The sequence below is a fragment of the Periplaneta americana genome, chromosome 12, assembly GCF_040183065.1.
Source record: "Periplaneta americana isolate PAMFEO1 chromosome 12, P.americana_PAMFEO1_priV1, whole genome shotgun sequence".
Lineage (NCBI taxonomy): Eukaryota > Metazoa > Arthropoda > Insecta > Blattodea > Blattidae > Periplaneta > Periplaneta americana.
The window spans coordinates 43,655,234-43,678,085 of NC_091128.1; the positions used below are offsets into that span (position 1 = coordinate 43,655,234).

Genomic DNA, 22,852 nt, shown 5'->3' on the forward strand with positions numbered 1-22,852 from the left:
CCAGTTCCTTTCCCCCTACATTGCATACATCGCCAACTAGCTACATATTACACTAATCAGACTGAGGATGTATAGAAACAATTAATAAAATAAATAATCTATGTGACAAAACTTCTTTCTAACACTGTACATGTAATCACATTGAGTTACCCAGAACTTAAATTCAATCTGCCTGGTTCTGTATACAAACATGTTCCTGAACAAAACTTGAAATATCTAGAATAGTTAAGAAACATTGGAAAAGTCATGCCAGTTTTGAATCTTTTGCAGGATATTTTACAAAGATATCTGGAAATATTAAAATTGCCGAAATATTTTGTTTTCACTTTTACTTGATGGCTTTTATGCATTATTTAAACAAAGAAATGTTTGTATGAAAAAAGTCACCGAAGTATGACCTGATACCAAAGAAAATAAATAAATATATAGAATTATAGGGCCAGTAAAAAGTCTAACATTTTTATTGTAACAGTTGGAGACCTAACATGGAAATATCCACACCTGTGGAGTAATGGTTAGCGTGTCTGGCTGCAAAACCAGGTGGCCTGGGTTCGATTCCTGATTGGGGCAAGTTACCTGGTTGAGGTTTTTCTCGGGTTTTCCCTCAACCCAATATGAACAAATGCTGAATAACTATCAGTGCTTGACCCTGGACTCATTTCACTAGCATTATCACCTTCATCTCATTCAGATGCTAAATAACCTGAGATGTTGATGAAGCGTCGTAAAATAACCTAAAAGTAAATAAAACCTGGAAACAGAGGCCAGGAAATAAATATGTATTATAGGAATCAGAGCCTTAATAATAAGTATTTGTATTACTACAGTTAGAATGAGTTATATAGCATTGATGCATGTTAGCTAAATTCACTTTTACAGCACAGTGTGTCTAGGCGTACCAATAAAAATTGGCCACAATGAGACAGAACCATGTTGGTTCTGAATTTTTTAACATCAGGCTGAAGTTCTTTCAATAATATTGCTGTTCATAATCATGCTTCTTTCACAGAGTAATTTTGCATTAATTTTGAGCTTTTCATGCTTTGACAAAGATTTGTATATTTCGTAACGCATCTTCACTTAACGTATATGGTAGGTACTCAGATACTGTAAGAATAATGAACTTAGCTGATATATTGGCATCATCCACATAAATCAAATAATAATATTAAATGCTGTCAAGTTTTGAATCGTGCCAAAAAGGACCTTCATAGCAGCAAGATACAGTATTATGAGTATCTTGCAGAATAGCTTAAGACAGGTGGGACACCTTTCACTAGTATAATTGTACTATATTTCAACATTTTTTTCCTCAGAATTTATCAATCAATCAGCCAATCTTCTTAATGTATCCAGAAATTTGCTGACAACATAAAGTCCACTATAGTCCACTGTAGTCTATTCAGTTGTTGTTTTTCACGAGAAATTGGGATATTTTGATCAGTGTTCATTGTAGATGCCTGTTGCTAGTAGCCAGAGTTGGGGTGTAGTCAATATACAGGATGTTTCCGAGGTGGTGTTACAAACTTTCAGAGATGATGGCAAAGGGCACATGTATCAATTTGAGATCAGGAACCCTGGTCCGGAAATGACTGAATCGAAAGTTATAAGCAGAAATAGTTGTGTGGAAATGGAATTGTAATTTGGCACCACGTGCCCTCCTTCCCTTAACTTTTGGAACAGTCGTGGAAAAATGATATGGGCCTGATGTCTCCTACGTGGGTACTTGTACCGATACAATCTGTAAGCTTGTTTACTGTTCCGATTGGCTCATCCGTATTCGAAAATCAGGTCTGCTTATTCCGCTCTCGTGTACTCCATTTCACTAGGACTGATCGACTGGACACTGCAACTTGTACACATACACTGCTGTTTACAGACATGCATATCAGGACCGACCATGTCCGTTACACATTACGCTATCTGCATTGCTTTAATGTAGTTTCCTGTCCCCACCCTTCAGACAGCGCACTGAATGGAATACTGTAAGTAGACAACGTAAACAATGTCAGATGAATACAGTATGTGTAAGATGTACAGATAAATACACATAAATAAGGTGTACAGAGGAATAAAATTATTTCATTTCCACGCAACTATTTTTGCTTGTAACTTTCGACTCAGTCATTTCCGGACCAGGGTTCCTGATCTCAAATTGATACATGTGCCCTTTGCCATCAACCGTGAAAGTTTGTAACACTAGCCCGGAAACATCCTGTATACTGCAGGACTGTGTCTTCTACAACTGGTACTGATGATTTTAATTTACTTCTTTTGTGGTTTATTGATGGACAGTATAGAAAAATGTGTTCCAGATCTTCATCATGATTATTGCACCACAGACAAGTATGATATCAGAAATGTGAAATCGGTGTAGGTACAATTGTGTGACAATGTGACCTGTTCTGACTCTTGTTAAAAATGTTTGAACGTGTCTGGGCAAGTTTTTGTACATTTCCAGGTCCCTCAGAATCTATAGGTCCTTTGGAAATAAAAATTGGCTTGCGTAATATACACTTTCTCTACATGAATAAGAAATCTTAATGTTTTTGAAAACGTAATATTGTGAAGATATTTTATGGAGTATTTTGTTCAGTCAGAGAGCATTTGTAATGATAACTCAAAAAGTTCTTAAGATATTTTAATGAAACTTTGTCTGCATGTATAGTTCTCCCATGTCACCAATTTACTTTAAAATCTTTAATGTAGAATGTATAATTTATTTTAAAAAATAATATTGATCAACATTTTTTTTTAATTGTATGAAATCAGTATTATTTAAAAAAAAAATGTATACATTCTGCATTAAAGATTTTAGAGTATGTTGTTCAGATGGGAGAACTGTACATGGATGCAATGTTTCATTAAAGTACATTAAGTACTTTTTTAATGTACTTTTTGAGTTGTCAACTAAATACTGTTCATCTGAAAAAAATACATCATAAATTTTCATAATTGTTAAAAAATAACTCTTAGGTTTTCGAAAACATTAAAATTTCATAGTGATGTACAAATAGTATATATTAAGCATGCCAATTTTTATTCCCAAAGGAACTTTTAGATTTTGAGAAAGAACTCTTGAAATGTAGTAAAATTATCTAGAGAAAGGTGTACTTCCCCCTTTTTTTTTTTCTTTTGTTGAAAGGAATACGTCACATCTATGTTTATGAATAATTCGTCAGTAACTAAAGCTAGAAGTATTGAAGCAATACTGTAATGATAACATTTTTAGGGGCTGAGGCATTGGAAAATCTGTAGTCTTCATTATGACAGCATCATCATTTCTATTACATAGAAGCAGAACAAGTGTTAATGTGTATCTGTTATGACTAACAGAATCAGGTTAGAGTTTACTGTAGTAATATATGCTGATGTATTGATTCAGGGTAGCGTTACATGAGGACGCCAATCGCATGAATGCAGGTGCACTGGCCATTGTGTTTGCACCATGCATTTTGAGGACCAATAAGATTGTACCAGCACAGGATTCCCTGCACGACATTGGTCGCCAGACACAGTGCATTGAAACCATAGTGACAGAACAGCTGCGCAAGGTTCGGTCCACACTTGCTGACATAGATACACTGGATACTGCATGCCACACCGCCACGCACAGACTCTCCTCGCTACGTAGCTCCAAGGTAAAGTACCCCAGCACCATAAAACAAGGCCAACTTCTGCAGAGGAAGGAAGAGGTTCATTAAATTTGTATTTACTTTCTTTTTCTCGTGTATGGTATTTTTAAAAGCATTTTATCACTGTGTGAACATATTTCCCGTTTGGAATATATAAAATTAAAGGTACTCATGATTGAAATTTTAAGAATTTGGACAAGGACATTGATTTTTAGTTTTCCAAAAAGTTCAGTTTTTCCTTTTATCATAAAATGCTATTATTTTACCTCTTACGCCCTTCTTAAGTTCGCAGTAGATATTTTTAAAAGGCATGCTTATTATATTTAAAGATCTGGTACAAGCCTGCCTCACTGTTTTCCCTTCTGTATTCTTCTGCATTTTACTTTTCAAAATGCTCTTTGTGACAATTCTCCAAATCAGTTGAAAATTTCTGAGAAAGTATTAAACATGCTCTCTGGTTTTTATGTTCATTGAGTTTTAGTATAAATTTTGATAATTTGAATTACCATAATAATTTTTTTAATTTGTGTACAGTAATTTCATTTCATTTAGTGTTCTGTCCAAGGGCAGGTCTTTCACTGCTAACCTAGCTTTCTCCAATCTTTCCTCAGTTTCAGCATCATTCTTTCTTCACCCACTCTTTCCAACACAGCTTCATTTCTTACTCTCTCTATCCATTTCACACGTTGCATTCTTCTCCATATCCACATTTCAAATGCTTCTATTCGCTTCTCTTCACTTTGTCGTAATGTCTATGTTTCTCCCCCATACAATGCTACACTCCACACAAACCACAGAAAATGCTCTTGTTTCTATTAAAAGCTTCTTTGGCCATTGCTATCCTCCTTTTGTCTTCCTGGCAGCAGCTTGTGTTACTGCTTATAGTGGACAGTAATTAATTTAATTTAATTGTATATTTTTCTTGTAAACAGAAGTTGCTTATAAGACAAAGAATACTAAACATACCGGTACATAGTAACAATATTTGGAATTTGGCTGAAAGTGGAAATAATATTTATGCAGAAGAGGGAGAACGAAAAAATATAATTTTCAAAGAAATAACATTATTGTACAGAGGTGAAATATTTGAAAAAAATATGTTATGCAGAAGAGTGAAAAAGAAGAAAGAAAAAATAAAATCAAAAGTTTAGTAAATGCCATTCTTGTAGAAGTTCTTAAGAATCGAAATTGAACCTTTTATGGCCTTAACTGCCAATTCTTGAAGAAATTGTTACACAGCCCAAAATTCAATGGAGTAACCTTGGATATAATTTATGCCATGTTTAAAAATCCTTTAGGCCAGCTTCACCAACAGAAGTATTATAATACTGATTTAACAATTTTTGTTGTTGCTGTTTTCTAAAGGCAGGCATTTGACAATAAAGTCATTTGACCTCGCACTCCAATATTTTTCAAAGATATTATCATGACCAGCCACTGAAGCACAGATTTTGATTTAACAATTTGTGAAACAGTTTGTTAAGTTAACATCAGAGTTTTCTTTGATAAAAACCTTAACAAAATCGTTATAACCGAACTATGGCTGATTAAATTATGCTGTAGATGCAGATTTGCTGTTAGACTTTTTAAATGTACTGTACATCATTGGGAGAGAGGTGTAAATGATTTCGAAAAACTATCCCAGGACGAATTTTAACTGAGGTCTAGACTCTCGAAAACAGTTGTGAGGAAGATAGCAGGTTAGAATCCACAACGGAAATATGCCTCTGTCTCCCATGCTGCAGGTATTACTTATGTTAGTTTCTAATGTTGCAATGAGAATGAGACGAAAATAACATTTCCATCAATTGAAGAGCGGGTGCAAAATTTTACGTTGCTCTTAGTTCTTGCAGCATCTCTCCCTTGGCAATTGAATGCATCCACTCGTCATCCTTGGCTTTGAATTGTTTTTTTTTTTTTTTGCATTCCAAACTATCTTTATATTTGGTTACCAATTCCATTAACAAAGACTTCTCTGTATTAGCAAAATTGGATTCATACCATCAGTTTCGCGGTTCATTTTCATTAACAAATAATAAGTGCCAAAGATATTGTAGAAATGTGAAGCAAGTGAAACGTGTTCAGAAAAGCTTTGGTTTTGAAAGGCCTTCTTGCTTTCATACTATTCCCAATTTTCGCGGGAGTTAATATCCACATGGAAATCGTTGGCGGAACCAAAATACACGAAAGAATGTTAACAGACTTATTAAAATTTTAGCATCTGTTAACAAGTAATATGTAGTGCCTTTTTAACATGTGTTAACGAAGCCGTCCCTTTGTCTATAATAAACAACTCTAGATATTAATAACAGAGGATGTGCCTAAGATAACGAAACCATCACAACTTCCAGTTTCACCTTCAGAGAGTGCAAGGAAGGCATATAATTTACTGTGGGTGTATTATATCTTTAAATAATACGACGTTGCCACATCTTATGAATGATTGTTACCTGTGTCTTGTATGCACTTTGCAAAGAATAAGCTGATAAGACAGCAAGAAGTAACAACTTTGTGACAGGAAGATCACTTCACGTGTCTGCCCCACTTCTGGTGTGAAGCAAACGCTGGTGATGTAATAAAGTTATTGTAAGCTAGGATTTGACACATGCTATATTTTCTTCTCTAATGAAATGACAATTTTAATTAATTAGTTTTGTAATTTTTGAGTGGATCATCATCATCATCCTGTCAAGTACTAGTCCCAAAAGAACTGTTACGGCCTGAAAAAGCGATTTTCTTGCCATCTTTTCCTAGGTCGACCAAGTGACCGTTTCCTATTTGGACGATATTTCATTATTGCTTTAGGGGTCCTGGATGAAACCATTCTTGAGGAGTGTTCCTTCCATTTTAACTGATATCTGGAGATATAGTCCAGTATTGATGACACGTTAAGTTTTTGAAGGATATCTTCATTTTTCTTTTGATCCCATTTAGTGTAGCCAGCTGTTCAGCGCATGAATCTCATCTTGCAAGCTGTTAGTCTGCTTTCATCTTTTGTCTTTATAGTCCATGCTTCACTCCCATAACATAGGACTGGTCGAGCTATTATTTGATAAAGACTAGTACGAGTTGATTTTTGTACTAATGAAGGTTTTAAAACTCTATTAATGATGTCCATTGATTTGTTGAATTTTAAGTTTTCTCTGATAAATCCAAATTTTCAACAAAAAAAGTTTATATCCTAAATAATTAAACTCATTAACTCTGTCCAAAATTGTGTTATTTAAACAAATTTTGCTTGGTATTGGGTATTTACCACAAAAGGCCATTATTTTTGTTTTGTTAATGGATATTTCCATTGAATATTTTTGAGCTGTTAATTTTGAATTATGTACTGACCATTGCAAATCATCTTCCGATGTTGCTAGTAAAACAAGTTCATCTGCAAACATTGTTACATCTAATTTTAAATTTCTGTTAATAGTGATATATCCGTGTTTTGTTTCTCTAAAATCTTTCACAATGGCATTCATATAAACGTTAAAAAGCAAAGGAGAGAGGCCACAACCTTATCTGACTCCTGAGTTTATTTCCGTCCAATGAGTTATTTTTTCTTTTATTTTTACTGCAATAAGTTTTGATTTATAAAGGTTATAAATATTATATATGATCTGCTTTGGGACCTGAGCCTTTGTTAAAATTTCGAATAACAAACTTCTGTTCACTTTATCAAATGCTTTTATAAAATCAATAAATGTGAAATGTGTTTCTATATTAAATTCTCGATGCTTCTCAATCAAAATTTGCATTGTAAAATATCCATCGCAGCATGATCTGCTCTTCCGGAAGCTGTTTTGTTCTTCACTAAATATATCTTCTTAATATTTACATAATTTATTCTTAATAATACTAGAATAAATTTTATAACCAGAATTTAACAAACTGATCCCTATGTAATTGTCACAGTTGTTGGTCCTATCTCCTTTCTTAAATATTGGAATAACTACTGATTTTGACCAATCTTGAGATGCAGTTTCTCCTTGCCATATGATATTTAACAGATTTAAAAATCTTATGAGAAATGACTGACTGGAATGTTTGAATAGGTCAGCAGGTGTACCATCTTCACCAGGTGCTTTGTTAGTGGGTAAAATGTAGGGAATATATAGAGGTTTTGAGTGCACAGGCTTCTCGAATCTGCTTCATTGGCTTCTCATCTTTCTATCCAGATATTCAGCCCTGAGGAACTTCTGCCGGTGGACCTCACTAATAGCGATCCAAAACCTGTTCTGTTGAATCCGGATGATGAGGAAGCACTGCTGATGGGCCACATTCAAGAAATTCAGAAGGAGAAAGCATTATTAACCTCAGCTTTACCTAGTCTCACAAGAACCACATCTGATGACGACTTGCTGTCAACTGACATGGATGATGGAAGTCTGGATGATGTCACAGGTCGACTGGAAGAAGGAGAGCATGAGCGTAAGTAACAGTTGTGGGTATTTGGACCATGTCGAGGAAAATTGCTTAATATTTTACAACTACTTAACTCGTTTCATCTTCCAGGAAATAATTGTAGGCATCATTTAGGCCAGAGGTGGGCACTTTAGGAGTATCAGGAAAGGTAAATGGAGAGAGGGAATTAGAGATACAAGTGAACTCGACATGTAAGTAACCTCAAGTGGCGGACTGCGATTTAAGGTAAACGGTCTCTACATCGTATCACACTCATCGGATGAATCGCATGGATTGGAAAAAGACAATCTTTGCTGTAATTGTTATGTAACCGAGTTGACTACATCATATCACAAGCATTGGCTCATGGTAAATCCGTCCACGTTTCTCAGATGAGTAACTTTTCCGATGCGTGCGATCATGGCCTTCCTTAATAAATCAATTTTAATTGCTCAACTGTTACTATTATGTTGTGCCATGTTCAGTGTCGTGCCAAAATGGTGGACGGAAAACTTATTTCGCTTGTAGAAAACTGCGAAGAAATATATAATTTGAGGCATTCCCATTATAGTAAACAAGTCGTTTCTTTCATATATATTATGTAACCAATATCTCTTTCGTTTCTTCCTCTTCAATTAAGAAGCATGAAACAATTACAAATTCTTATTTGCTAACACTCATGATAAATTCACCTAACCTCAACTTCTCTGTTTTCAGCAATGTCAATATCTTACGTCATATATTTTAAACAGCTGATAGGGAATCCGATGAGACGATGAGGTAGAGCTGTTACAGTAAACGCACTTCACTTAAAATATCCGTTGCATGCAATTTGACCAAGGAGTGCGATATGATGTAGTGAATGCTTACCTTTAGAACCTTTCATCGTGTTTGTCTTTTTTGTTTGGCTGAATAGCATCTTTCGTCATAGTTCATTTTTCAAAAAGGAAAGCACTTGAATTGGTCAGTGGAATAAGGACCGATGTCCAGAGAAGTAAATTTTTCAGAAGACGAAAAAAACATCACATCTCCTAAATCATTAGACCAACACTAACAAAAATTTGCACAGTTGGTCATAGTGCACCACTCTGACTGATAATGAACACTCACGTATGAATTTAATAGTATGGGTAATAAATAGGATGATAAGTGGTGGACTTCCGTCCTTATTACATTGTTTTACTACGCAAGTGTAAAAGACAAGCACAATAATCTGAAATAGTGAATTTTATTTATTGAATGAGTTATATTTTCAGAATACACACATCACTTGAGCTAATTGTCTAGAAAAAAAGGATATGACACCAATATGAATAATAATAATACTTACAATAAAGAAACTATTTCAATGTAATGAGCAACTGCCTTCTGTCCTTAGTCACTGCCAACATTCTGAGTTTTGCTGCCTTCCTCACCCTTAATTCTCTGCAAGTACTGCTGTGCATTCTCTCATAGATATTTCAGGAGTTTAGATACATAAATGGGAGGAGTGATAGGAGGAGGAAAAAGAATAAAGTGTATAAGATTTGCTGATGATATGGCGTTGTTAGCAGAAGAGAAGATGATACTAAGGGTTATGCTGCTGGAGCTAAATGACAGCTGTGAGCAGTATGGGATGAAGATAAATGCTAACAAGACGAAGACCATAGTCATATGAAGAAAAGTAAAGAAGGTAAACTTGCAAATTCTAAATGAGGCAGTAGAGCAAGTGTCCACTTCAGATATTTGGGATGTACTATAAGCAGTAACATAAGCTGCTGCCAAAAAGTCAAAAGGAGATTAGCAATGGCAAAGGAAGCTTTTTATGGAAAAAGGAGCATCTTCTGCGAACCTCTGGAGAAAGAACTAAGGAAGAGACTAGTGAAGTGCTTTGTGTGAAGTGTAGCATTGTATGGGGCAGAAACATGGACATTACGACGAAGTCAAGAGAAGCGACTAGAAGCATTTGGATATGGAAAAGGATGGAGCATGTGAAATGGATAGAGAGAATAAGAAATGAAGCTGTGTTGGAAAGAATGAGTGAAGAAAGAATGATGCTGAAACTGATCAGAAAGAGAAAAAGTAATTGGCTGGTTCATTGGTTGAGAAGAAACTGCCTTCTGAAAGATGCTCTGGAAGGAATGGTGAACGGGAGAAGAGTTTGGGGCAGAAGAAGATATCAGATGATCGACGACATTAAGATATATGGGTCATATGAAGAGACAAAGAGAAAGGCAGAAGATAGGAAAGGCTGGAGAATACTGGGTTTGCAGTGAAAGACCTGCCCTTGGGCAGAACACTACGAATGAATGAATGAATGAATGAATGAATAGATACATCACGATCTTTGCACTTTTAACTGCCTGTGATACAGCTGTGGTCCTGTGGTACATTGAGGTTGGGAGTCACGTTATTCTTAAGGAAACGGAAGCTGCTCATGACCATTCCGCTCATTACTTTACGACCTCTACCTGGTGTTTGTGCAAATGTTGGTATGGGAAAATCTTGTATTTTGATACCTGAAACACTTCACCATTTTGAGATGCGCTTTTCTTGAAAAACTGTGTGAAATGCCCATCAAAGTCTTTGAAAATAGTGTGTGTCATTTCAACAACTTGGAAGTGACGTTTAACAAGTTCAATCCATTCATTTGGGATATCCACTTTTCCACCTGCAGCGCTTCTATGAGACACTCTCCAAATCATACTCGCAGCTCAGCCAGTACAATAATGTCCGAAGTCCCGGACATCGGACCTTGTTCCATGGATTGAAATTTTTAAGCCGCTGTAATATAATAATGGGCATGGACATCGGTCATTTTAATAGTGCATAATGTGCGCCTTGCCTTTAAGAGTAAATTGCACTCAAAAAACCATTTTCGGCAAAACTTGGACTTCGACCCTTATTCCACTGACCGCTTCACTTAAAGAACGAAATATTTCATAAAGGTAATCGATTCATTAATATTTAAGATCATGTCTGTAATTTTAATTAACTGTATAAAGAAGAAATTAATAAACAGACACAATAAAATATTGTAAACAAACTGAAATGACGAAATAAAAGGAAGTACATATTGTCTTAGCTGCATTACTAATATGTTGTATAACAACTTATTAAAAATAAAACTTAATAGTTTATATTACTAATAACATTAGTATTCGGTTGTGGCACATAGTGTTGTTACAGGAAGCATTTGAAATTCTGCCATGTTTTGTTTCACCACAGGTGTCCACACTCGGTGTGGGGAAAGGATGTATTTCTCATCAATAGATAACTCTGCCATGTTTTGTCTCACCACAGGTGTCCATACGACTACTTGGTGCGGGAAAGGATGTATTTCTCATCAATAGATAATTCTGCCATGTTTTTTCTCCCCACAGATGTCCATACTTGGTGTGGGGAAAGGATGTATTTTTCATCAATACATAACTCTGCCATGTTTTGTCTTACCACAGATGTCCATACGAGTACTTGGTGCGGGAAAGGATGTATTTCTCATCAATAGATAACTCTGCCATGTTTTGTTTCACCACAGGAGTCCATACTTGGTGTGGGGAAAGGATGTATTTCTCATCAATAGATAACTCTGCCATGTTTTGTCTCACCACAGATGTCCATACGAGTACTTGGTGCGGGAAAGGATGTATTTCTCATCAATAGATAACTCTGCCATGTTTTGTCTCACCACAGATGTCCATACTTGGTGTGGGAAAAGGATGTATTTTTCATCAATAGATAACTCTGCCATGTTTTGTTTCACCACAGGAGTCCATACTTGGTGTGGGGAAAGGATGTATTTCTCACCAATAGATAACTTTATTTAAAAGCCCGTAACTGCCTCAAGGATGTTGGAAATGTTCACCCTTGACATTCACACATTTTTGGCATCTGAAGATGGAATTACTAATTATCCAGTGCAATCCCTTGAATGCTTGACAGGACCTCACCACAGTCGGAAGGTGCGGGGAACACCGGGACAGAAGTCACTGGTGTCTCGCTCGATGTCTGGCGGTGATGGAGAAGATGTGGGGAGCAAGGTGTTGCACCAAGGAAGTGGAACAGTTCGGCTCAAGAGACAGTCCTCGTCAGATAACAGTGTGGTGTCTCTGTACCCCCCCATAGAAGTGGATTGTGATGAAGATCCCATCATGGTGTAAGTGCCAGGTAAATCACATCTCCACAGATGTGCGTAGATTTGTTCAATGACTCAATGTGATTGACCTGTTCACACTAGTCAAGGTACACAAAATACCACTTAATTGAGGTTGGGTTTTGAAGAACAAAACGAGGGCACTGGCTGCTTCTTGCTCTACGTGCTTTTAATCCTAATTTGCATTGTCATCCTGTGAGAATGCCTAATGCAGGCACTGTACCGGTCTCCTAGCATTTACTTAGGTGTTTAGTTTCTTTGAGGATTGAAGTGCACTTCGGTAGTTGATCTGTGATAAACTCCAATTCTCGAAGAATTCTCTTTCCTCTTTGGGGTGCGTGTGCAGTGCTCCTGTAATCTTTCAAGTGCATCTTTATCGTTGATACAGCAGCCAGTCTCTGTGTGTTTTATTGGTAACAAATGACGAAGGCAAGTGACTTAAGTTTGATGCAATCAAACTGTCCTGCAGAATATTAAACCACTCTCTGATGTCAATTGTTATGTTCACCAAAAAATAATTTTACTGGTTTTGTGTTAACATAGATGTACGGTGTCTGACGTAGATTTTAAGAGTTTACAGTCGTAACAGCATGTTACATATCTGATTTAAATGCCATAAATATTTTTACAAGAGTACTCTCATTCTTAATACTGACGGTACGGTGTCTTTGAATGTGAGACATTCACTACGCCGTTTATTTATTTTTTCATGTAATTTTTATCTGTGAGTTCGATTACTTCCCATTACCTGTATGTGACTCAGTAGATTGGCAGGTCCAATGTCAGAGTTGGCAGATTGGCTTCAAGAGAGGGAAATAATTCACAATTTTAGGGTGTGCGTGTTTGAAAGAGGAATGTTAAATTTTTAAAAAGTAACATATATATATATATATAAAAACTGCGAGAGGAACCACTTCATTGTTTTTCTGTTTTGTAGTGGTTTCACTTTTCCTGCACATGACTGTTGGCTCCTCTTGGAGTCGATAGTGTAGTAAATACTTCACTGGTATCGTGTGGTATTGTAATTATTTTGATATTCAAATGAAAGCTTTACCAAAACAATTAAGTTTAAAAAGAATGAACGGTTAGGTAGTCATTGATATCTGTTAATTCATAACACGCAGTAGGCTGTTGACTTTGAAATATAACGTCCGTTTCTTGATGTTGCTTTCTAACTGGAGTTAATAGAGAGTGGAGAGAGAATCGCAATAAAATTTTCTTTTTTATTATTTTATGTGTTGAAATCCTTCTACGAGATGCATTTAAACTTGTTCATAATTAGTATTGATGTGAAATACTTACGGAGTGAGTGATTTGGTATTGTATTTAATGTAGAGTGATACAAAGATTAAAGTGTTTTCATGTTATTCCTACAGGAAATTTTCCCTGTTATTAAATGGAGAAATCTTTTATTAATAAGTGTTGTGAAATTTTATTCAAGTTTCCTGATTTTCAAAGAAGTCGGCAGGCAGTTCGTCTATCTCAGTGGAAGTAGGTACTAGTGTGTATTCATTTTGGTTCTTTCTTTTCTTTTTGTAGTAATTAAATCAAATATTGCAGCATCTGTGAAAACTTCTCTGCCAGAATTCTAAAATATTGTAAAAGTAGTACAATAATACTCATTACTGCAATTATATATATGTCCTAGGTCTGCGACTATTGAAATTTGTCTCAATTGACTGGTTTGTGTGATATGGGAACTCACGATCATTTCTCCTCACCTCTCTCTCTCTCGCTCTCTCTCTCTCTCTCTTACAGATGTGATGCATGTACAGTTCCAGATATTAACACTTTATTAAATTTCTGTGTACTAGTCTTCGTACTGATTCTTTTTTGTATTAAGGATCTGCTAACTACAACCCATTGTATTTATTATCATCAGTCAGCACATATTCATAACAATAATTTATGGACTAGCTTCTCGTCTGATTTAGAGAGTCACTTCTTGCTAATATTTCGTTTAGTCGAGGTGTCTGAGACTGTACTTCATCATTTTATATTTTAATATTACAACTACTGTTACTAACTGTAATAAATATTGAAATTGTAATTTCTGTTCTGTTATTGTGTCAGTATAATTCTCTTCTTTGTGATACATTATCTGAGGCTTCCATTGGCATTTACGGCAGTGTTATCGTTTGGGATCTGCGGAGTGGAAGGAGCCATGCTTATATCATTACAAAGTTGGCAGCAAGTACTTGTACTTTGCATGTCAGTGACGCTGTAGCATGTTGCCAGTGCAGTATCATACTCATATGCCTTCCTTGAGGTTTTGAACGTGTTTTTTAACTTGTAAGAGCGGGCATTATACTTGATTACATACGAAAAAGTGTACAGTTCCTAGTAGTAAAAAAATTATATCTTGTATATGTCTAGTCTTATTTTTGTGTATTAAAAATACCACAACATTAACAGGAGGTGCCATATTTTAATGTAACTTGGATTATCTGAACTATTTTACTCTTCTAACAGATTCCTCCTGTTAATTTGGACCAAGTATTCATAAAATGATATATATTTTCACTAAATTAGATAGATCTTTAAAAGAAAATTCTGTCTATCTGCTTTTACATGTTAAAGAACATGTACAAAATCTTGACAAAGTCTGTTGTGAGCTCTGTGTTCTCGTAAGTGTGAGGATTGTGTGTATGCGTGTGTGTGTGTGAGAGAGGGAGTGTGTCCTGTATTGTAAAAGAGAAATGAAAATACTTTTATATCTATTTGTAAGAAAAGTGTACAGACATATATATTATAATTATAAACCCAAGCTGTAATTACATCTTAATCTTGTCTTTTTCTTTATTGACCCATGTATCTACACTAGATTCTAGCTAGTCCAGCCTCCTCCTTCAGCTGAAATATTTTTGTGGGAAGTTAGCACCAGTGCCATGTGTTACACTGTATGCACCAGCCACATGTGGAACGGTATAATTTCGATTTAGAACTGCAAGTGGAGTACTTGGTGCAGCGCATAACATTAAATTTAATTACATTATTGAGCACACTTGCTAATCCGGCATCCCTCTGTGCAAGGAATGGCCAGATTAGCAACAGTCTTATTTCTAATACAGTAGGCCCATAGACCTTCATGACATATCATTTGCTTAAGTCATCTTCTGTTACTTCTTCAATCAGTGAAAATTTACTTTTCCAAATACTGTATGAGACCAAATTCAACACATGCTCGAATATAATACAAACCCATGTTTGCAAATGTTTTATATAGTAAATAAAAATATCTCAGTATAACACAATCTACACTTTAAAGATGTTACAGAATGAAAAAACTTACAAATTTAAACTTATTTTTACGTTTTCACTTCCATTCTTTATTGTTACTTGATTTTTTGGACACAATCTGAGGACACTTGAGATCACTGATTATAATACACACTACCATTGTTCAGTATATCAATTTCATGATGTATTTGTATATTTGTTTGCACCATGAATCTTGTGCAGGATATCATTTGTCCTTTTCAGTTTCTCTAAAATAAAATTCTTTATATGTGATATTGATTGTTAAGATTGACTTCGACTCTGTTGATAATCTTGATCTTTGAGTTGACCACAGAAATTAATATACGAGAACAGTGCATGCATAAAGTGAAATTCATCAGTTTCCATACCTTCATAAAAGGACAATAGCTTTCTGAAAAATATGAATGTTTCAGTTCATCTGATGTAGAATATTTCTCAGAATCCCATTCCTGCAGTTTCCTTCTGTTTTGATGCTTGAATGCCTTCTGGGACGAAGTAGCAGAATGAAGTTTCTAAACAGGAACTGGACTTCTAATTTGGTATATCCAGGAATAATATTTTGTTTGACAATAACAAAACTATTCGATTGACAACATCCATGGTTACTACGTTTTTATAAGTTACTCTATAAGTTCCAGGTTCGTTTGGATTCCTAGGTATATTTATATAATTCACAAAAATGTTCCAGGAACATTTTGGGAACAAATTTAGGCTGGGAACAGCAAAAAATATCTGGAACTGTCCCCAGAAATCGGGGAAGTCTGGTAAACCTACTTCAGCAATATCTAATTCTAATGTCATTCTCCTTCTTCATTATCATCTTATTTTCCTACTTCATATTCTTATCACTTGTAACCTCGTATATTTGTATTACATAATTTACATATATTCCCGTCATTCACTTCAAAACACTCACCAAATTCCGCTGCAAAAATATGCGCCTGAAAACCATCAACCTTGGGCATTATTATTCAGTAAGTACACTGTTTATGCATGCTAGAGTACTGACTGATGAATGAATAGCCAACTTTAAATCATCGTGACGCATCCTATTGGTTTCCAACATTACAAGCCTAATTATTATAAATTCAAGGGATCTTATGACAGTGGTAATGATGGTGACAATATTAGCACAGTCTACTATATACAGTCGCGAAGCTTGAGGTGTTTTTTTGCAAATCTCATGATAAAGTGCTCCAAGCGGTTAGCAACTAGAAACAATAGACTGTCCATGATCGACTTTGGACTGTGTCGTATTTCTATCGAGTGCTAGCTCGTTGCGTATTTCACATTGATGCTTGTGAAATGTTCGTTATTGGTTGTAATAAAATGTTAATGGCTGAAATATAATTGGAATAATAATATGGGACAAGGCGGAGACGTTTGTAGTGCTATAAATTGTAGCAACAGTAAGAGAAAGAGGCCAGAGTTATTCTTTTTCCGATTTCCGAAAGATTCAGAAAGGTTCCTGGGTTTCCACGAGAATGCTGTGCAGAAACAAAACTGTTAATTTGTAGTTCTTTGTGACTGTTAGAATTCACTATATCCTTAAATTTCACAATGAAATGTTTCAGTCTAACTGAAAGGACATTAGATACCGGTTAAAGTTCTGTCATTTAGGCTGCTAAATTTCCAGAGAAATAAAGGTTAGGTCTACTTTTTTTTTTTTTTTTCAGAGGATATATTTTTAATTGTAGCTATTAATTTTGTTATTATTTTTATGTGTTATTTTGGTTAAATCCAACTATAGGTTGCCGAGTGTCATGGCGGACGAGCGCAAGGCTACTACGTCATTCAAAATTATGCATGTATGCATTGCAGCCAACACTACACACTTTAGCGATGAGAGAAAGGCTGCAATCATGTATTTAAAAAGCCAATAAGTTGTAACCTTGATCTAGGTTTGTAACTATGAAATCGTGGACGTAGTTTATAGACAGAACACCAGAGTCGCATTGATACGATGCCTCCAGTTCAGTAAACAAGTGCGGTACAGGAAGTGTTGATCTAACACATTAATACCCGGGATCGATTCCCGTATAGAAGTAATTCTTTAGAACATGTATGAGAGAGTTGTAAATTATCGTAAAATTAGAAATTATGAAGCTCCAATGACAGGACAGAGAATGGACTGACACGACGGAGAGTGGACTGCGAGCACATAGTGTGGACTAGTGGAACATAGAGTGTAGTCACAGCACAGTCATTGCACTGAAAGGACATAGAGTAGACTGAGACGACAGAGAGTGGACTGAGAGGACATAGTGTGTACTGAGAGAACAGAGGGTGGACTGAGAGGACATAGAGTAGACTGAGAGGACAAAGAGTGTACTGAGAGATCCGAGGGTGGACTGAGACGACATAGAGTGGACTGAAGGGACACAGAGTGTACTGAGAGAACATAGAGTTGACTGAAAGGACATAGAGTCGACTGAGAGGACACAGAGTGTACTCAGAGAACAGAAGGTGGACTGAGAGGACATATAGTGGACTGAGATGACATAGGGTGGACGAGAAGACATAGAGTGGACTGAGATGAAATACAGTCGACTGAGAATACAGGGAGTGGACTGAGAAGACAGAGTGGAATGAGAGGACATATAGTGGACTGAGAAGACATAGAATGGACTGAGAAAACATAGAGAGGACTGAGATGACACAGAGTGGACTGAGAAGACAGAGTGGACTGAGAAGACACATAGTAGACTGAGAAGACAGGGAGTGGACTGAAAGGACATAGAGTGGACTGAGAGGATATAGAGTGGACTAAGAAGACATAGAGTGGACTGAGAAGACATAGAGTGGACTTAGAAGACATAGAGTGGACTGAGATGACATATAGTGGACTGAGAAGACATACAGCGGACTGAGAGAACATAGAGTGGACTGAGAAGACAGGGAGTGGACTGAGAGGACAGAGTGGACTGGGAAGACATAGGATGGACTGAGATGACACATAGTGGACTGAGAAGACAGGGAGTGGACTGAGGGGACATAGAGTGGACTGAGAAGACAGTGGACTGAGAAGAAATAGAGTGGACTGAGAAGACATAGAGTGGACTGAGATGACATAGAGTGGACTGAGAAGACAGGGAGTGGACTGAGATGACAAAGTGGACTGAGAAGACATAGAGTGGACTGAGAAGATAGGGAGTGGACTGAGAGGACATAGAGTGGACTGAGAAGACATAGAGTGGACTGAGAAGACATAGAGTGGACTGAGAGGACAGAGTGCACTGAGAGATCAGAGGGTGGACTGAGAGGACATAGAGTGGACTGAGAGGACAGAGAGTGGACTGTGAGGACACAGAGTGTACTGAGAGAACATATAGTGGACTGAAAGGACATAGAGTGGACTGAGAAGACACAGAGTGTACTGAGAGAACAGAGGGTGGACTGAGAGGACATAGAGTGGACTGAGATGACATAGAGTGGACTGAGATGACATAGAGTGGACTGAGAAGACAGGGAGTGGACTGGGATGACATAGAGTGGACTGAGAAGACATAGAATGGAATGAGATGACACATAGTGGACTGAGAAGACAGGGAGCGGACTGAGTGGACATAGAGTGGACTGAGAAGACAGAGTGGACTGAGAGGACATAGAGTGGACTGAGATGACATGAAGTAGACTGAGGAGACAGGGAGTGGACTGAGTTGACATAGAGTGGACTGAGATAACATATATTGGACTGAGAAGACAGGGAGTGGACTGAGAAGCCAGGAAGTGGACTGAGAGGACATAGAGTGGACTGAGATGACGTGGAGTGGACTGAGATGACATAGAGTGGACTGAGATGACACATAGTGGACTGAGAAGACATAGAGTGGACTGAGATGACATAGAGTGGACTGAGACGACATAGAGTGGAATGAGAAGACAGAGAATGGACTGAGAGGACATAGAGTGGACTGAGATGACATAGAGAAGACATGAATTTGAATACCGAGTACAGATTGAGTAGTATTTGAATTCATATGGTGAAAAGTACATAAAAATTAATTTTAAAAGTTACAATAAAATGTGAAGTACCGGTACAATATTTACAGTCTATTCAGTTAAGTACCTTAACAATTCAGGAGAAATGTGAAATTAAGTGCTGTAGAAGTCTACACCTGTGCTAGATATAAAACTCTGTTTGACAAGCCGACAAAAAGAATATACGAGGAGGTTTAATTGTGATGTGTATAAGAAGTTTGTGTGGTTGAAAGGCTGTGATATTAAAAATGCGCTATTCTGTTTTCCATGTCTTTTGTTTGGTAGCGATTCTAACTGGACTCAGAAATGAAAAGATTAATAAACATGTAAATTTGGCGAAACAGATAAGTAACACCTTGAACTTGGCTGGGTTGAGAAGAGTGAATATTTAGGGGGGTTTAAGTTCAACTCATAAACAAGCTGTTGAACATAACAGCGTGAGAAAAAACAAAGAAGTGTTGTCTAGAAATTATTGACTGTATCAAGTTTTGTGGAACCAACGAGTTAACATTATGAGGGCATAATGAAAAGATAGGGTCTGACAATCAAGGAATATTCCTCAATTTGGTGAAATATATAAGTGAAATAGATTCGATGTTCAAGTCCATTTGGAGACCTCTTCGCCATTTATAGGCCTGTAAAATGAGCTATTGGAATGTATATTGGACGTATTCAGAGAGGAAATTTTAGCAGAGATTGAGGAAGCCGAATTTGTCTCTGTTCTTGCTGACGAGATCACAGATATATCTGGAAATTTATGATTGTGGTTGTAGTTCGGTATTGTAACAAAGAAGAAAAAGCTGTGGAGAGGTTCTGGGGTTTCTTTAACACAACCGAACAAGATGCAAATGCAATATCAGAGCTAGAAACAATTTTAAAACAAAGAAAGATAAGCTTATTGGACAGAGCTACGATGGAGCAGCTATGATGAGTGGTGTATTAAATGCAGCACAAGCAAAAGTTAGAGATTGTTACAAATATGCATATTTTGTGCATTGCTATGCCCATTGGTTGAATCTCATAATGGAAAGAGCCGCTAAACAAAATACAAAGGCTCGCAGCGAAAACTGTGAAAATGAAAACCCTAGCAAGCGTCGTAAGGTCAAAGGGAATCGGACAAGGGTTGCGGCAGCCAAGGAGTGTGTGACTTCATTATCACACAAGCTAACACTCGATTGCAATTCATAGATCATCTTATAGTACCTTCTCTTCTGTGTCAAGAAAAATTTTAATGCTACAAAAGATCATTTCCTGAAAATAACCTAAATGTATATATGAAGCTTTTTCCAATGTCTAATAAAGACAAACTAAAAAACCGGACCTCACTGTGTTGTATCAGAGACAAAAATTCAGAAATATCAGTGACGCAGTCAAGCTCTTGCTGTTTTTTCTATCTGAGAATTTGCAGGCCTCATTTTCAGAAGTTGTGAAACTGTTACGCATAGCTATCACCATATCAATGACAACTTCCAAACCAGAACGTTGCTTTTCTTATTTGAAAAGAGTAAAATCCTATCTTAGAAATACGATGAGAGAAGAGAGACTGATTGCATTAGCCATGTTGTCCATTGAAAAGACTTTGTTAAACGCATTGAAAAGACTTTGTTAAACGACATCTCAGAATTTAATAAGAAGGTGATTCGAAAGTTCGCAACCTACAAGACAAGCACATGGAAGTAATCTTTAAATAAGGCAAGTTGCATGATTTATAATGTATGCAGCCCCTCTGAATTCAATACCCACGAGTCACCACTGTTATTAATTATATTATTTTAAATTTTCATTATTTCTTGTACTTCCATTTGCAGATGGTGTCCAGATGGTAACTCTCTGAAACAGTCAACATATCACATGAAGGGCCTGATGCACTGGTTCTAGTGGATGAAAAAGATGGTACTTTATGACTTTTTAAAGTATATCTTTCATTTGTAGCATTTCTCTGTTATGTATAATAAAAATTATGTATATTAGAAATTCTAATTACAATACGTAACAAAAAATTGTTTATGTTCATTTCTTAGTGTTTATTGGATGACTTCGACTGCTGAACACGAATATACCATTAGTTTCTTCCAAATGTCGATACTTTTTTAAATAAACAACTGTTATGGTTTTTAATAATTTGCTAATACAGAGTTGGGCAGATAAAACCGGCCCACCTCATTTAATTTGATTTCAAATTATGTTGTCTATCTTTTATTCCGCATGTTTAGTTACATTGTTGCTTGTTACATGCTATAACTTACAAATGATTTATAAACTGTTCTGTTTGTTGTTGCAATGTAAAGAGTTGTTTTGTGAATAAGAATAGTTCTTTCAAATCAAATGAGATGAGACGGGCCAGTTTTATCTGCCCAATCCTGTAATTTTGAATTTTCCACTCTTTTGTGATAATCTTAGTAGTTCAAAGCGATTATCAGTAGATGGCAATGGCGTTTTTCATTAGTAACATCAGTGTACATCGACATCTTTGTCATATCTATGTATATCGATATTTTGCACAAAACGTCTTCCTGTTGTTTGTGAAATTCTAAATTGCAACTACTGCAGTTCAGTGATTATGGAAACGATTGATTCTTGTTTTTTAGTGAAATATGTCAGTATCCAGACGTTGTAAATTGCCTGCAGACTCATTTTGTTATGTTTGTGGACATTATATCGCATCTAAAAAAGTGAAACATAAAATTGTGTTTGGGACAAAGTTCTGTATCGCTTACCAAGCTTATTTCAGTGTAACGGTTGGAGACCAAACTGTTGGATGGACTTCTCATGTGTCTTGCGATAGCTGTAAGTCTACCTTAGAGAGTTGGCTACATGGAAAAAGAAAATCTATGGCTTTTGCAGTTACTCGAATATGGAGAGAGCCAACCAACCATCACGACAACTGTTACTTTTGTATGGTTGACATTACACATTATAAAAGTACCAAGAACAGAACACATTCCATATCCTAGCATACAGTCATCTATTGCTCCAGTACCGCACTCTGAGGAGTTGCCAATTCCATCGCCACCACAACAGAATGTATCTGAAGATGAAGATGTACAAAATCCTAGTGATGACAGTGATTTCTGCAATAATGACGAAAGCCAAACAAAAACCACAACAAAAATTGGACAACCTTATAAGGGAGTTGGAACTAACCAAATCAAAGGCCGAACTCCTTGCATCCTGTCTTAAGGACATAACTTGCTTGCTAAAGGATGCAAAATAACAAAATATAGAGTAAGACATACGGATTTCGAGTGCTTCTATGAAATATCTGAAAATCTATGTCTTTGTAGCAATGTTAATGCTCTTTTTCAATATATCCAGATTCCTCATAAATCAGACCAGTGGCGTCTTTTTATAGACAGCTCAAGCAGTAGTCTTAAAGCTGTCCTACTACACAATGGGAACAAATTTACTTCCATTCCAGTGGCTCATTCTGCACAGCTGAAAGAAACGT

The 22,852-nt window shown here is 36.4% G+C and overlaps 1 protein-coding gene across 10 annotated transcripts in view; it reads left to right on the forward strand.

Annotated features, from left to right (window-relative positions):
* LOC138710349 (unconventional myosin-IXb-like) overlaps positions 1-14,947 on the forward strand; it is a 171,650-nt gene extending 156,703 nt beyond the window's left edge. For all 10 annotated transcript variants that reach the window (XM_069841181.1, XM_069841176.1, XM_069841177.1 and 7 more), the window contains 3 exons: positions 3,386-3,641; positions 7,805-8,057; positions 11,952-14,947. In XM_069841181.1, the coding sequence (XP_069697282.1) occupies positions 3,386-3,641; positions 7,805-8,057; positions 11,952-12,169 (727 nt within the window). In that variant the 3' untranslated portion in view covers positions 12,170-14,947. The remainder of the gene's footprint in view (positions 1-3,385; positions 3,642-7,804; positions 8,058-11,951) is intronic.
* Positions 14,948-22,852: the final 7,905 nt, after the last annotated feature.